The sequence below is a fragment of the Lampris incognitus genome, chromosome 4, assembly GCF_029633865.1.
Source record: "Lampris incognitus isolate fLamInc1 chromosome 4, fLamInc1.hap2, whole genome shotgun sequence".
NCBI classification, from domain to species: Eukaryota; Metazoa; Chordata; class Actinopteri; order Lampriformes; family Lampridae; genus Lampris; species Lampris incognitus.
In genome coordinates this window covers 23,288,572-23,306,287 of record NC_079214.1, presented here as the reverse complement: position 1 = coordinate 23,306,287, position 17,716 = coordinate 23,288,572, and the positions used below count along the sequence as shown (strand labels likewise).

Sequence of the window (17,716 nt, the reverse complement as noted above, 5' to 3'; positions counted from 1 at the left end):
TTTAATAATCCTGAATTTACTGCATTATCAACACCACCATGAAACTAGACGTGTCTTTAAACAACAAATATTCGTCTATGTCAGGCGCTACAAAGTTGTTTAATCATTACTGGAAATCAAAGTAGGGGTTTTACATGAATTTGATTTTACAGTATGATTTTAACTTATGAGCATGTGGGTAATTGAAGTATTTATGCTTGTCACTGTACCATGACTATTTGGCCACAGGAGTGCAGTGTCTCCAAAGAGGCCAAAGTCATCTTGGTTATAATTGTCACCTTTTAGACGGTTCTTCCAGCGAAATGATGTTTTGACGTACTGCTGACACGTATATAGATTACGCCAACAAAATCAGCATGATCTAAATGTATTAGTGATGTTGTTTAGGACGTTTCAACTTGTGTGCTGTTTCCGAGGCTGTTGTTTTTCTGTCTAGTATGAGATCATCCACAATGATTAACGAACCGCGTTCAAATTGAACCCATTTGACAATATTGAGCTCTGTGCATCATGTCTCTTAAAGGAAACCTTAAAACTTTTGTTTGATCTCTTCTGACTGTTCTAATGTTCACATCTGCCAGGTTTTTTGGATGACTTGGATGTAATGCAGTGGAGAGACCATAGCTGAAAATACTCTCGGTGCATTAGCATAATGCAACAGTGGTGGCAGAGGGCGATTATGCTGGGGGATGATTTTGTTGAGTATAAATGTGAAATCTGATTATCTTCCATGCTCTCAGCTTGGGAGAGGGAGGAGGGCCAGTAGGGTTGGCTGGAGGAGATAATTCAAAGGGGGGTGGGTGTGGGTTTTGAGTGAAGACAGCAATCTGCTGAGCCAATGGCTTTTCTGGAGGGCAGCTGGCTGGCATCAGGACGGGACGTTTGGTGGAAGGGTACCTTGAAAAAGGGCTGCTTTCTGCTCACTTTACAACATCGAGGGTGAGCAAGGGCTGACGTTCAGGCGGTGTTCATGGGATGCACTATCTACGCAGCCAGCCCAGAGGCCCTGCCTGCTGACGAGGCCCCAGGCCGGGATAGATACTACCAGCTCCCCTACCATCACCACCCCCATGGTAACTGTAGCCAGAGGATAGCCGCCAGCAGAGCCAGGTCAGTCTTCATGCGTATACTAAGGAGATACCATGAGACAGAGGACAGTCTTGATGCAAGTGCTAAAGACATACCAAGAAACGAAAGTCTGTCTCTCTTCGTGCACACACTATGGACATATCAAGAAACAGGTCTGCCTTCATGCAAGAAAAAAATTAATCCTGCACTTTTAAACTGTCAACATTTGAAATTGTTACTTTTAATTAAAGTGTGTACAAATTGTTGCGGCTTAAGCAAATAAAAAGCCCTTTTAGATCTTTTTTTTCCAGATGTATATCAGTGTGCATCTCATCGTGCAACTAAAATGCAGCTCACGTTATATGTCCTCTCCTTGTCTAATCTCGGTGCATGCACATATCACCCTTGTTCTTGGAAATTGGCTCAACTCCTTGGAGGGAGGTGGTCGACGCTTGAATTTTAAATGTTTTCAATCAGTATGCTTCTCAGTGTCTCTGGAGACGTTGTGTAGTCATTGACTGTCCCATACCTGCCCTCTAATTTGACCATATTCAGCCTACTTAGAGACAGACTGCGTCCTGCGTATTATTAGACCAGAGTTTAACTCTTGTGTGTGGCGATGGGGGTTGATAACGGTGCCGGTCTAACAAACGGGTCTTAATTGAAAATAACAATCTGCTCAATTCAAATCCGTTGGAGTTTGTAGATATACCTGACGGCTAATTCCGAAACATTTTTCAGCAAAGTGTATGGCGAAAGAAGGGGGGTGGGGGGGCCGACTTGCGTCGACGTGTAATCCCCTGAGAGTTGCTAAAGCAGTAGCAGTCATGTAGCTTAGCCAACATTGGACAGTAGGTAAAACTCAACCCACCTCTCCGTAGCTGCTAGCTAGGGGAACCAACACCGTTGTCCGCTTTGAATCATTTGAGTCGCTTGGAGTTTGGTTTTGGTTTTGTCTCGTTCGTGGAAAATAAAAACCCCTTGCCAGACACATTCAGTTGGACAAATGTAGTGAGCCGAGAGTCGCGGCAGATTGTGAGTTGCAGGTAGGACACGTAGCAGTAGAAGTTAGAGGTTTACGCTGCATATACAACAATGTCTTGCAGAATAACGCTGGCTTTCGACAGCCTTACTTTTGCCCTCACCATCCGTGGCAGTGTCGGTCATGCTTGACATGGCTTTTTCCAGGTTGTTTAAGCTCATTTACGCAGCTAAAATGTATAAGTAGACGTGTATTTGTACAGAGCCTTGTGTACAAACTGCCCGCGGCTGATTTGTAATTTGGAGCACGCAAGGTATTGAACTAGCAGGCGTCCATCAGCCTGCCTCAAGATGGGCAAACTTTTATCAACTCATCCAGTCGCTGAACGGTGACCATTCTGTCTTATGATAAAGGCTCGTTAATATACAGCACGCACGCACGCACACACAAAGGTGCTTGTGTGCTTTTGCCTTCAGCGATTCTCGACTACTGTTTAGTATCAAAGGTGCGAACACGCTTCTATACGCAAATAAAGGGATACCCAGAGTTGTACAGCGCTCATTTAGATATTTAAAAAAGGTGTATTTTACCAATATGTTTTTTTAACTAGTTTTCCTCCAACAATACGATCACGGAGGAATACGATGTTTGAACATTTAAACATTTGAGGGTAAACTAATGTTAAGTATTTTTGTATCGTGTTTATGGCAGAGTTACGAAAGCAAAGGAAAAGGCGTATGGTGAGTTGTATGAGAGGTTGGACACTAATGAAGGAGAAAAGGACTTGTACCGATTGGCTAGACAGAGGGACCGAGCCGGAAAGGATGTGCAGCAGGTTAGGTCGATGAAGGATAGAGATGGAAATGTGCTGACAAGCGAGGAGAGTGTTGAGAAAGAAGGTGGAAGGAGTACTTTGAGGGCTGATGAATGAAGAAAATGAGAGAGAGATAAGGTTGGGTGATGTGGGGATAGTGAATCAGGAAGTGCGGTGAATTAGCAAGGAGGAAGTCAGGGCAGCTATGATGAGGATCAGAATCAGAATCATGTTCATTGGCCATGTAGGTTTGCACTACATGGAATTTGACTCTGGTTCCGTGGCTCCCTCAGTGTACTTAACATAGAATAACAACACTACAACACAACAGTCGTTCAGATATATACACAAGGATGAAGAGTGGAAAGGTGGTTGGTCCAGATGGCATACCTGTGGAGGCATGGAGGTGTTTAGGAGAGATGGCAGTGGAGTTTTCAACTAGATTGATTAACACAATCTTGGAAAGTGAGAGGATGCCTGAGGAGTGGAGAAGAAGTGTAATGGTACTGATTTTCAAGAATAAGGGTGATGTGCAGAACTGTAGTAACTACAGAGGTATATAGTTGATCAGCCACAGCATGAAGATATGGGAAAGAGTAATAGAAGCTAGGTTAAGGGGAGAGGTGATGATTAGCAAGCAGCAGCATGGTTTCATGCCACAGAGCACTACAGATGCGATGTTTGCTTAGAGATTGTCGATGGAGACGTATAGAGAAGGCCAGAAGAAGTTACATTGTGTCTTTGTGGATTTAGAGAAATCATATTGCAGGGTTCCGGGTTGCAGGGTGACTGGTAAAGGGAGAGAGCTGGCTGACATGATGGAAAGAAGAAAGGTAGGCATACTGTGTGTGCAAGAGACCAGGTGGAAGGGGAGTAAGGCCAGGAGTATCGGAGGTGGCTTCAAACTCTTCTACCATGGTGTGAATGGGAGGAGTAAAGGGGTAGGGGTAATTCTGAAGGAAGAGTATGTCAAGAGCGTGCTGGAGGTGAAGAGAGTGTCAGACAGAGTGATGAGTATGAAGCTGGAAATTGAAGGTTTATTGCTGAATGTTATCAGCGCATATGCCCCGCAAGTTGGGTGTGAGATGGATGAAAAAGAAGAATTCTGGAATGAGTTGGACGACATGGTGGAGAGGGTACCCAAGGAGGAGAGAGTGGTGATTGGAGCCGACTTCAATGGACATGTTGGTGAAGGGAACAGAGGTGATGAGGAGGTGATGGGAAGGTATGGAGTCAAGAAGAGAAATGTGGAAGGACAGATGGTGGTGGATTTTGCGAAAAGGATGGAAATGGCTGTGGTGAATACATATTTCAAGAAGAGGGAGGAACACAGGGTGACGTACAAGAGTGGAGGAAAGTGCACACAGGTGGACTATATCTTATGTAGAAGGCGCCATCTAAAAGGGATTGGAGACTGCAAGGTGGTGACAGGGGAGAACGTAGCTAGGCAGCATCGGATGGTGGTCTGTAGGATGACTTTAGAGACCAAGAAGAGAAAGCGAGTGAAGACACAGCCGAAGATCAAATGGTGGAAGTTGAAGAAGGAAGACTGTTGTGTGGAGTTCAGGCAGGAGTTAAGACAGGCACTGGGTGGTAGTGAAGAGTTGCCAGATGGCTGGAAAACCACTGCAGAAATAGTGAGGGAGACAGCTAGGAAGGTACTTGGTGTGTCATCAGGACAGAGGAAGGAAGACAAGGAGACTTGGTGGTGGAATGAGGAAGTACAGCAAATTATACAGAGGAAAAGGTTGGCAAAGAAGAAGTGGGATAGTAAGAGAGATGAAGAAAGTAGACAGGAGTACAAGGAGATGCAGCGTAAAGCAAAGAGAGAGGTGGCAAAGGCAAAGGAAAAGGCGTATGGTGAGTTGTATGACAGATTAGACACTAAGGAAGGAGAAAAGGACTTGTACCGATTGGCTAGACAGAGGGACCAAGCTGCAAAGGATGTGCAGCAAGTTAGGGCGATCAAGGATAGAGATGGAAATGTGCTGACAAGCGAGGAGAGTGTGCTAAGAAGGTGGAAGGAATACTTTGAGGGGCTGATGAATGAAGAAAATGAGAGAGAGAGAAGGTTGGATGATGTAGGGATAGTGAATCAGGAAGTTCAGCGGATTAGCAAGGAGGAAGTGAGGGCAGCTATGAAGAGGATGAAGAGTGGAAAGGCAGTTGGTCCTGATGACATACCTGTGGAGGCATGGAGATGTTTAGGAGAGATGGCAGTGGAGTTTTTAACTAGATTGTTTAACACAATCCTGGAAAGTGAGAGGATGCCAGAGGAGTGGAGAAGAAGCATACTGGTACCGATTTTCAAGAACAAGGGAGATGTGCAGAACTGTAACAACTACAGAGGTATAAAGTTGATCAGCCACAGCATGAAGATTTGGGAAAGAGTAATAGAAGCTAGGTTAAGAGGAGAGGTGACGATCAGCGAACAGCAGTATGGTTTCATGCCACGAAAGAGCACCACAGATGCGATGTTTGCTTTGAGAATGTTGATTGAGAAGTATAGAGAAGGCCAGAAAGAGTTGCATTGTGTCTTTGTAGATTTAGAGAAAGCTTATGACAGAGTGCCGAGAGAGGAGGTGTGGTATTGTATGAGGAAGTCAGGAGTTGCAGAGAAGTATGTAGGAGTGGTGCAGGATACGTATGAGGGAAGTGTGACAATGGTGAGGTGTGCGGTTGGAATGACAGATGGGTTCAAGGTGGAGGTGGGATTACATCAAGGATCGGCTCTTAGCCCTTTCTTGTTTGCAATGGTGATGGACAGGTTGACGGACAAGATCAGGCAGGAGTCTCCATGGACGATGATGTTCGCGGATGACATTGTGATCTGTAGCGAGAGTAGGGTACAGGTTGAGGAGAGCCTGGAGAGGTGGAGGTATGCACTGGAGAGAAGAGGAATGAAAGTCAGTAGGAGCAAGACGGAATACCTATGCGTGAATGAGAGAGAGGACAGTGGAATGGTCAGGATGCAAGGAGTGGAGGTGACAAAGACATCTGAGTTTAAATACTTGGGGTCAACTGTCCAAAGTAACGGGGAGTGCAGTAGAGAGGTGAAAAAGAGAGTGCAGGCAGGTTGGAGTGGGTGGAGAAGAGTGTCAGGAGTGATTTGCGACAGAAGGGTATCAGCAAGAGTTAAAGGGAAAGTTTACAAGATGGTTGTGAGACCAGCTATGTTATATGGTTTGGAGACAGTGGCACTGACGAAAAGACAGGAGGCGGAGCTGGAGGTGGCAGAGTTGAAGATGCTAAGATTTTCACTGGGAGTAACGAAGAAGGACAGGATTAGGAACGATTATATTAGAGGGACCGCTCAGGTTGGACGGTTTGGAGACAAAGCAAGAGAGGCAAGATTGAGATGGCTTGGACATGTGTGGAGGAGAGATGCTGAGTATATTGGGAGAAGGATGCTGAATATGGAGCTGCCAGGGAAGAGGAGAAGAGGAAGGCCAAAGAGGAGGTTTATGGATGTAGTGAGGGAAGACATGCAGGTGGCTGGTGTGACAGAGGAAGACGCAGAAGACAGGAAGAAATGGAAAGGGATGATCCGCTGTGGCGACCCCTAACGGGAGCAGCCGAAAGTAGTAGTAGAGATATTGCAGGGTTCCGAGAGAGGAGTTGTGGTGTTTTATGAGGAAGTCAGGAGTGGCAGAGAAGTATGCAAGAGCGGTACAGGACATGTATGAGGGTAGTGAGACAGTGATGAGGTGTGCAGTAGGAATGATGGATGGGTTAGAGGTAGAGGTGGGATTACATCAAGGATTGGCTCTGAGCCGTTTCTTGTTTGCAATGGCAATGGACAGGTTGATGGACAAGATCAAGCAGGAGTCTCCATGGACTCTGATATTCGTGGATGACATTGTGAGCTGTAGCGAGAGTAGAGAGCAGGTCACGGAGAGCCTGGAGAGGTGGAGGTATGCACTGGAGAGAAGAGGAATGAAAGTCAGTAGGAGCAAGATGGAATACATGAATGAGAGGGGGGACAGTGGAATGGTGAGGATGCAATGAGTAGAGGTGACGAAGGCATATGAGTTTAAATTCTTGGGGTCAACTATTCAAAGTAACAGGGAGTGCGGAAAAGAGGTGAAGAAGAGAATGCAGACAGGATGGACTAGGTGGAGAAGAGTGTCAAGAGTGATTTGCGACAGAAGGGTACCAGCAAGAGTGAAAGGGATGATTTACAAGATGGTAGTGAGACCAGCCCATATTGTATGATTTGGAGACAGTGGTTCTGACAGAAAGGCAGGAGGCAGAACTGGAGATGGCAGAGTTTTAAGATTTTCATTGGGAGTGATGCTAATATTTTCATCTGGAGTGATGAAGAAGGACAGGATTAGGAACGATTATATTAGAGGGACAGTTCAGGTTGGACAGTTTGGAGACAAAGCAAGAGAGGCAAGATTGAGGTGGCTTGGACATGTGTGGAGGAGAGATGCTGGGTATATTGGGAGAAGGATGCTGAATATGGAGCTGCCAGACAAGAGGAAAAGAGGAAGGCCAAAGAGGAGGTTTATGGATGTGGTGAGGGAGGACATGCAGGTGGCTGGCATTACACAGGAAGATGCAGAGGACAGGAAGACATGGAAACAGATGATCCGCTGTGACAACTCCTAATGGGTACAGCCTAAAGTAGTAGTAGTAGTAGTAGTAGTTTATGGCAGTGTCACCATATGCAAAATAACTTTATAGTTGATCAGAATACAGATTTATTAAGATTTTCGCTGTCATTTTAACAATGTCTGGTTTAGTTAGTATGCATGCATGTGTAATGCATAAGTAAAATAAATTCAGCTGGAATCGTAAAGCAACGCATTTTCAATGTGACCACGGTGCAATGCTGGAGCTTCAATGGACTGTCATTTGGAATGAATGAATTTCTGGCGTAATGCTATGCACAACGCATCAAGGGCCAGATCAGCCCCATATTTGACCCCATCTCTTCAAAACGTTCTGGTACTCAGAGATAGGGTCACATAAGCTTACCATAGACAGACATGAGAAATGATTGGAAAAGGTCACTAATTTGCGTGTTTTCAATCAGCTTTGAACGCATTCTCCTTTTCCCAAAGGTCTCTGAGGTGGGGGTAAAAGTGTTAAGCTCGGGCGAAACAAATGTTTGAATCCAATATTTCGATAGTGTGTGCTACTGAGTTTGAGTTCGAAGATGGCTCCGTCTACTGCACTTCTTTGCTGACAGCAGTTGTGTCTGCTTGCATTTACATTACTGTTACATACAGCGAAGAAGTGCAGCAGGTGGTTTAAATGGCGCACATTTTGCATATGTGTCACTTCAATTAGTCCGAGTACATTGAGATGGGTCTGGCGGCAGACTGAGGACACCTCCAACACCTCCCTACCTCCACCAACACCTCCCACTGCCTTCCAAACCTTCATACTCACCATCGGTACAGTAGGCGGCGATCATCTATACTCTGTTGTTTCTATCCTTAACCCTAATCTTAACCCTCTTACCCCCTAACCTAACCTTTGACCTAACTTAACCTTTGGGAGGTGGTGGGAAGTGTTGGAAGAGGCAGGGAGGAGTTGGAGGAGGTGTCTTCAGTCTGCCGCCAAACTCTGGTGAGTACATTTGGGAATCCTGCTGTATTATGAAAGTCCTGTTTCGTTACATTTAATGCATTGTGGTCATTTGGGAAACTTAAGTGATTCTGCACTCTTTACATTAGCAGATTACGCACTTATTGCTTTTTCATTTTAATTTTTGTTTTAGGTTGTAGTTTGAAAAAAGTAAAGTTTCGATACTCCAAGAGGCCAGCGTTTGTCAGAAAGAACCGAAGGCAATTAAATGACTTTTGACCAGAAGTTTTGTTATCGCTGGGGGGGTGATTGCATGACTCCTTCTGATTCGTTGCCCCAGAACTTCTTTGATCCTCCAGTACTTCGAGAATAATGTGACATGGCAGGCAGTCAGTTTTCTTCTAACACTGTAGATGAATTTACACGTGCAGAAAAAAAACTTTCCTATCTGACACACACTCTGTATCCTGTCTATTTCGAGTCACAATGATCACAGCCATGTCAGCAGCGCAAAGAGTTAAAGGGAAAAGTCACTGATTTTCAGCCTTATCTCTGTCTATCTCTGACAGGGATAGCACATGAAAAACACCTGCAGGAATTCCCAATGGTTTCTATGCCTCCGGAGAGGCAGTGAAACCAAGTTTTTCTTCAGGCCGAGTGACGTATCATGACGTCAGTTGGTGGCCGGAAAAGGGGAAAAACTACAGCCTAGCAGCATTTCTAATACTCTGAAGCTGCATCTGAAATCACACACTTGCACACTATTTACTTCTCCAAAAAAGTGTCAGTGTTTTTAGTATGTCCGAAATCATAGTATGCATCAAGTAGTACATGAAAAATACCAGGGTGGCATACTACATGCAGAGAAATGTTTGAGCATGCAACCACACCTGCAACCCGTCCAATTACCCCACTCTTCTGAGCCGTCCCGGTCCCTGCTCCACCCCCTCTGCCGATCCGGCGAGGGCTGCAGACTACCACATGCCCCCTCTGATACATGTGGAGTCGCCAGCCACTTCTTTTCACCCGACAGTGATGAGTTTCGCCAGGAGGACGTAGCGCATGGGAGGATCACGCTATTCCCCCAGCCCCCCCCCCCGAACAGGCACCCCGACCAACCAGAGGAGGCGCTGGTGCAGCGACCAGGACACATACCCACATCCGGCTTCCCACCCGCAGACACTGCGAGTGTCTGTAGGGACGCCCGGTATCCAGTTCTACTGCTGTAATACATCCATGATGACGATACAGAAGCTAGCATGCAGCAATGCATTCTGGTATGTTAAGGCGCTGTGGGAAAGCCTCTATGGGCAGGGCAACGCTGATTTCTCCGTCATTATAATACGCAGTGAGGACTCTACTGCTTAATCGACTACATCACTCATCAGTACTGATTACTCATACAGAAAACCATCGGGGAAATTTCCCTTTAGGACACGATTTTCAGAGGCGTTAAATATCCCCAAGATCTCATTTGCTAACAGCCTTGATAAATCACATTTGGGGTTTAATTCCATAATCTCCTCCCAATATTTTGCACCGAGCTGAGGCGCAAAAAAAAGTTTGATCCATCCATTCCCTCTTCTCATTCGTGCAAAATGCCCATTGTGTCCATATAGTAAATATCGACAGCAGATTTTTGATGCCAATAGAGGGTTCAGGCTGGTGTCAAATGTTAGGAGCTCTGACCCTAGGTGTGTTGCACCCTAGTCCAAAAGTAATGCCTCTCACATCTGTGAACAATTAATAGGCCACAAATTGCTACTCTACAAATACCAAGATGGCCTAAATAGGTACCTCTTTGGCAAATTAGACCTTCCCTTGTTGGCTCAGGTGGCAACCAGCCTGTGCACACCCAGTTAAAATTAACAACTCATCCTCTTTTAAAGATTCAAAGTAGAGCTGTCTGGAATGGTCTTTTGTCAACAACAGAGGCCGCGGAAGTCCCCCTAAATGCTTTATTGCCCTTAATCAATGGCAATGAATTTAATAACTTACAGCTCTCTTGGGTTTGGAACGTTTCAAGTTCAAGTTGTTTTATTTGTCGATTGCACAACAACACAGCGTGACAGGCACTGCTGCCAATGAAATACTGAGACCATCAGTTCCACCTCAAAAATCAGCGTAATTGTGTTATGGATGTTCCTGCAAAATACAAAATTGCAATTACTGTTTTTTACCTTAGCCTATGCATTCCCTAATACCGTCTTAAACGTTGCATGTAATGATTACCTTCACTGCCTGAGTCGTTGCATAGTAGTAGCAGGTACTGTAACCAAACTCTTCCTCGTCTCTTCCTCTTTGCTGACGCTCTCTAGTAAAGTGACAGGAGGGCTCCTGTGATCAAAGAGCTGCACTTCAAAGACCGTTCAGATGTAAGGGAAGCAGAGAGAGCTTAGAGCGATGGAGAGCGGGGGGGGGTGTACATTGATTGATATATTAAGTAACTTGCGCTCTTTCATGTACAGCGCAGTGTGGGCTTTGAATATCTGCACGCAAGAGAGAGAGAGAGAGAGGGAGACTGTTTGTAAAAGTTAAAGCTGATTGGTGGTCTGTGATGCAAAAGGGGAGCAGAGAGGTGAGAGACGTGAAGTTGTTCTATCTCTGCATAGTTTTGGGGGGGGGAAGAGCAACATACAAGAGGAAATGAGAGAGTGAAGGGAGAAACAGTGAGTTGGTCCTTTATAGGCAGTCCCAGACGCTAGCAATCTTAACAAGATTACAGCAAATTGGATTGGAGGATGTCTCGTGACAGTGCAGAATGTTTCTCCCCTGAGTCAAAGGAAAGGGAAGAGAAGAGAAGGAGAAGAGGGAGACTTGAAAGCTACCAGTTAGCTTTCCTATGAAGGACAGATTGCCAGGCCAGATCTAGAGCGGGTAAAAGAGAGGAAAGTGTGGTGAGCCAAGAGGTCAGTTTATGTGTGTCTCAACTGATAGCCTACTGTTCTATGAGTAAATGTATTAACATCATTGAAAAAAAATTGTGTTAAGGTCGTAGTTCAGCATGTTCGTGACAACGTCGTCTATATAAAAAAATTATAATGTAAAATGCGAGTTTGCAATGTAAGAGGGCTCCACAAGAGTTTAACACAAGTTGTTGGTTGTTAAAATATAATTCGTAATAATAATTAGTAAAACTTGCTTTGATGTTATTTGAGTAGGAAAGCATTGAACGTTTTATTCAGATTTGTCGCATCAATTCGGAAACAAGTTTCTGCCCTGGACAGCTTATCAAAATAAATCCTGAAAAGGATGTGAGAGAAATCATTGGTTTTACACACTGGTTCTCCAAATAAATTGCACTCAAGCCATTAAGCAGGATATTATTCAGCCCTGATTTGGCCTCACCATGCCATTCTCAATGCTCAATGCTAACAATTCTGCAAGTGATTTGCACACTGTGAAACAAACTAATCAATCACTCCACATGAAATGGTTCCAGAAGTTAGCATATGGAGTATGGCTAATCCTTCTGGATCTTGCAAAACAGACTTTTTTTCTGTTTGTCCTTATATTGAGTCTTTTTATGGAGACAAAATAATATGTGTGCTGTAAAGCATTAAATGTTACATAGTGATGTCTTATGCCAAATATCTGCCTGTGCCAGATTTCCAGTTCTGTCTGTTTTGTTTCTTTCTGACAGAACTGTCATGAAAAAGGGGGCTTCAGTGACAGGTTTTAGCAATACGATGGCAAAGGTGACTGAACACAGATACAGTAAACTTGACCCATAGGTAAATACTGAAATCCAGAGACATAGTTCAGATGGCTGTGAAACATCTGCCTCCACATAAATACTCCCCTTCTGCAGAGCTCTTGCAAAAAAAACAAAAAACAAAACCTTTAGTGGCTGAGGCAACCAAAACATCATCAAGAGGCAAACTCACACCGTCTCAACTAGCTGCAGAGTCATCAGATTATATTTAAGCATCAACAGTTCCCCATGGCAGCAGAGAAGGAAATGGTGCGCTTCTTGAAAAAGTTATGTAAGGACAATCCCAGCTGTCCACATTAAGGGTCCCATAGGACTATTTTCTTGGCCAACTGGGGTTTATATAGTCAGATTTAACACACTGGGTCAAAAGGGTCTTAAAATGCACTCTGTAATTGCTCCAGTTTTGAACGTATGTTGGGATTGGTTTGATTTTTCTCTCATACCCACTGTGTATTTTAGATCTTTACACTGTCCCCTGTTGGTTAGTAGGGCCTAATTTTAAAAAACGAAAAATGCTGAGTTTACCTTAAGCCCAAGAGTTAGCAGCGAGGGAGTAATGTAATAGGTAATGTTATCAGTACCTTATTCATACTATGGTTTAGTACCACTGCTCTCAGTCCCCCTTTAACCTTACATCCTATGAATTGTTCCTTTGCCTCCAGTGCAAGGCTGATTTTTGCACTTGGAAACCGATCAAGGATTGGTGACTATCCCTAACCCCTCAATGCTAACCTCAAGCCTCGCAAACCTGATCTACAAACCTGATCTACAGGTCACTCAACTCTCTGCTCCCCTGCACAGATCACCAATCAGCTGGAACTTTTACAAACAGAAACAGGATGTCTATTGTTTGAACAACTCACTGGCTCAGATGTGCTGCTTCAAGCTAATTAGATATAATATGTAGGAAACTCTGCATGCAGGAGCCTATCCCTATTAACACCTGTAATTATGCCAGGTGGGTGGTAACTGCTTCCCCTTTCCCAGAGGAAAATGTGTTTTTGAAACGTGTGTGTGTGTGTGTGTGTGTGTGAGAGAGAGAGAGAGCGAGAGAGAGAGAGAGAGAGAGAGAGAGAGAGAGAGAGAGAGAGAGAGAGAGAGAACATGCATGAGCGAAAAGAGCATAAACTATTTCACGTTGGTTTAACTCAGTACTCACACTGCAATAGGAATGATTCCAGTTTTATTTAAGGATGCCGATGTTTATTTACTGTAACAGCTCCAAGTTGCACCTCGGTTCAGCCATCTGCATAACCCCTGGAGTGCAATGCTCCTCTGTAGACAGCTGAGAGAGGGCAGAGACTAGGTCTGTTTGCAAAAGCCAAAAAAAAAAACTTTTCACATCTGGCTTTTAAGAGACTTTGTAGCAGTTTGTTTTCTGAAGGGGTATTTCTAATGGGGCAAAAACCAACAGAACCAGGCTGAATGTAGTTAAGGTCTGCTATGTTTAGTACTAGTAGGCACTAGCACTTTTTGATGCCAGAAAAAAAAGGGATGCATAAAGAGCCTATGGCGAGGAGTATGCTGTTGATCTAGTGCTGTATGTTTGTTTGTTGAGGGCCAGGACCATGACAGAGCAGCAGGACCAGAGCGAAGAGACAGGCCTGCTCTCAGCCCAGGACCTGGACCACTCCAAGGACGACGACCCACAAGGGCACTTTAGGCAAGACACACACACACACACACACACACACACACACACACACACACACACACACACACACACACACACACACACACACACACACACACACACACACACACACACACATGCACGCACAAAGGAATTATGGAAATGAAAACACACAGAAACACACTACTCTAACCATACTGTATGTCTGTTTCCCGTGCTTTCTCATCCACTGGCTCAAGCTCACACATCTATAATTTGTATGTTGTTACTGGGTAGATTTATTTACACAGCAATTATTTCCGCTTTCATTTCAGATCCATTTTGATGTCAAAACAATACACACTCTGCAAAGACACATATATTTAACTACTAAAAAGGACATGCTTTTTTCTGTAATCTTTCAAAAAAGAATTGGGGGGGTGAGGATCTGGCAATCAGAACGATACACTCTAGTATGTGGTGTGTGTCTGTGTCTTTGACTGTGTGTGTGAGTTATATAAGAGGGATTTTAGAGAGGGGCATTGTAATCCTGGGGAATCTGTTCTGGGATGGGATTTGGCAGTGATGCGTGGTGTGTGCTCATAGTCTCAGTGAAAAGGTTGGCTCTGACTGTCCTATATATGTGTTAGTCTGCAGTCTATTGTATATATTTGTGCTGCACAAATTCTAATATGACCTGATTTATCTCTCATTCTGGATAGTTGGCACACCTAAACACATACTCATTGCTGCATGTAAAATTCTTCTTTACATACAGGCCTGATCAACTTTCTGGCAGATGGGAGCGTGCACTTCATGTTATGCATGCATGGAATGTCCTTTGTTAGTAAGAGGTTGTCTTTAATAGAGCAACTAAACCTTATACCACTTTTGTGAGTGCACTTCCATCCACCGGTGAAAAGCGATCTTTCAGTGCCGGATTTATCTTAGGAGTCCAGCATTTAAGACTTTTGCAGTTATACAATCCAGTGCTTTCCAAGGAGACACCACTTTGAATAAGAGATTGTCCAGGGGAAACACTGAAAACTATGGACTGTTTGCAGTGCTTGCTCGTTATCATGCCTTACTGAAACGGACCCATCCATTTCATGTTATGAGATGCAGTGGTGTTTATCCTGCTATGCTTACTTCACTTGGTCCCAACATCGGCTCAACACTTATAGATGGTTTTCAGAATTGGGGGTAAAGTAAGGCAGCACTATTATCAGGAATCAGGAGCACTTTGTCATTTCACTTCATGTACTTGTATACAGGAAATGAAACGAAAAATTGTTTTCTCCAGCCCACAACAGTGCAACACAAAGACAAAAACACATATCCAAAAACTACAGGAACACATATATCCAAACTATGAACACATATATCCAAACTAAACACATATATTCAAAGTAAACACATATATCCAAACAAAGAACACATATATCCAAACTAGGAATACATATATCCAAACTAAGAACACATATATCCAAACTAAACACATATATTCAAACTAAACACATATATCCCAACTAAACACATACGTATATCCAAACTAAGCAAATAAAAAAAAAAATCCCTGTCCAAGAGAACGAACGCCAGCCAGGATGACTGGTCTGCAGGGGCTAGCAGTTAGCTCAGCCTTATGATATCCGTATTAGGATATTCCTTTTTCTAGTAATGTGGTAATATATAATGCGCTACTTTTAAAATGTGCGTAATGAATATCTTCACATAAATTATTTGCTAAATTCAATAACTTAAATGTTTTTTTAAATTTATAGCAATGTATTACTCAACCAAATATTCTGCATGATGCCTTCGCGGCTCTGAGCCAACTATGCAATCAACTGGGAATTAAGTGTTTCAGTGGTGATGGATACCTTTTCTTGTAGGAGTACTGCTACACCTCTCTCTCAAGTGCATCAACACACACACACACACATGCACATGTGCACACGTGCACACATACACACCGGAACGGGAAAAAACATAGTGCATTGTAGTGTCCCTGGCTATGAATTTTAAGAGCAAGTCTTTCAGCTTTTCTAGTGTTTGCTCTGTTAAAATGATCATCCTTTTGTATTCACAACTAGACAGTTTTAGTCGCTTTGAATTTTTATTAGAATTAATTCTGCACTTGAGCTTGATTGACAATTTTGCTCTCGGAAAAATCTCTCATCCCACACACAAGTTCCATTCAAATGAAAGCTGAAGTTGGCATCATATAATACCACACACAGTTGTCATAACTGTCATGGCCGATATGAGTAGCTGTGGATCTGTGCAGTTTAAATGGTTCGTTCATTTGGTCAGGCTTGTCGAAGTGCCACTCTTGACAGTTGCGTAGTTGGCCTGCATGGATGAGGCGACTCTGATGACAGCTAGATGTGTCTGCAGCATTTTAGCTGTTAACATGTCTGTTTTCCACGTCTGACTTGTCATCAGTTGGTTTCACCAGCACAACAGCCACTTCATAACAGCAAAATAGAATATTTGTTGGTTGATAAGTTTCTTAATTGCTACAGAAAAAATAATCTATAATACATATACCTGAATGCAGTTTTATCTAATAAGTAACATAAAAAAGGGATCGCCGGTTCGAATTCTCATGTTACCACCGGCTTGGTCAGGTGTCCCTACAGACACAATTGGCCGTGTCTGCGGGTGGGAAGCCAGATGTGGGTATGTGTCCTGGTTGGTCGGGGGCGCCTGTTTGGGGGGGGGACTGGGGGGAATAGCGTGATCCTCCCACATGCTACGTCCCCCTGGTGAAACTCCTCACTGTAAGGTGAAAAGAAGCGGCTGGCGACTGACTCCACATGTATCGGAAGAGGCATGTGGTAGTCTGTAGCCCTCCCTGGGTCAGCAGAGTTGGTCGAGCAGCAACCAGGATGGCTCAAAAGAGTAGGGTAATTGGCCAAGTACAATTGGGGAGAAAAGGAGAGGAAAAAATCCTAATTCTGAAAATGGAATAATCTGATGGTGCTAATCTGATGTGTTCCCACTTGGGAGTGCATCTCAGTATAGTCAGAATAACACAAAGTAATTTGATGAATAGTGTAACACATTACCATTATTGCAAAGTAATTCAGTAATGTAATGCATTACTTTCTTAAAGTAGTCTGATAATTTTTCACATATAGATGGTAGCAAGCTCACAAAAAGGTTTTAGTTTCTCTTTAAGAAGGTGAATGGTAACCTGTTTTTTTTCTTCAAGTGTAGATTACTTTATTTTTAGATTTATGAGGCAAATTAATAATTCTGTCCTCGGGATACCTTTAGGCCAAATGACCAGAAAGCAAGGCCCACCTTTTAATCTATCACTCTGTCTCAGTGCTCCCACTCCCATCTCCTCTTTCTTTTAACTACATTATTGACTGGGAGTCCACTGCTAGCCACCGACGGGAGCTTTTCACTCTCTAATTTAGGTTTCCATTTAGTATTCCTCCAGCTTGTAATTAGCTCCGCTAGTCAGCCTTCACAGCCAAGGGCACTTGATACACAAGCAAATTTGCACATGCATGAGCTCGCACGCCCCCACAGCACTATAGCAACTCTAGTAACGTTTTCCTGTTCTCACCGAGGTAAAAACTGGCAAACACAGGTCTAGTTTGTTTTCCTCAGCCCATAAAATAACAAGAACAGGGATGCATCTATTTATATTTTATTTTGAGCATTTCTGCCTTAGTGCAGTTGTTTATTAGAAAGTGTATTAGACAGAGTCTAGACAGGATACAACAGGGCAAAGCGGGAGAGAAAATATGAATCCCAGTTCACGAGCAAGACTATCAAACAAGTACCTGCTATGCTCTGTATTCCACTGATCCCCAGCATGCTTCTGAAAAACAAACATTTGCTATTTTAGACAGTCACTGTCCAATATTTCATTATAGCATGGCTGCTATTTGAAGAATGTCTTAATCAGATGTATAAACTGTAGAGCTTCCACCACAATCCACATGCTGTGACAGCTAGTGCTTATAGTGG

At 43.7% G+C, this 17,716-nt stretch overlaps 1 protein-coding gene across 1 annotated transcript in view; it reads left to right on the top strand.

The window, feature by feature from the left end:
• The first annotated feature begins 906 nt into the window (after positions 1-906).
• gramd2aa (GRAM domain containing 2Aa) overlaps positions 907-17,716 on the top strand; it is a 53,427-nt gene continuing 36,617 nt past the window's right edge. The window contains exons 1-2 of the mRNA XM_056279241.1: positions 907-1,110; positions 13,682-13,771. Coding sequence (XP_056135216.1) covers positions 971-1,110; positions 13,682-13,771 — 230 coding nt within the window. The 5' untranslated portion in view covers positions 907-970. The remainder of the gene's footprint in view (positions 1,111-13,681; positions 13,772-17,716) is intronic.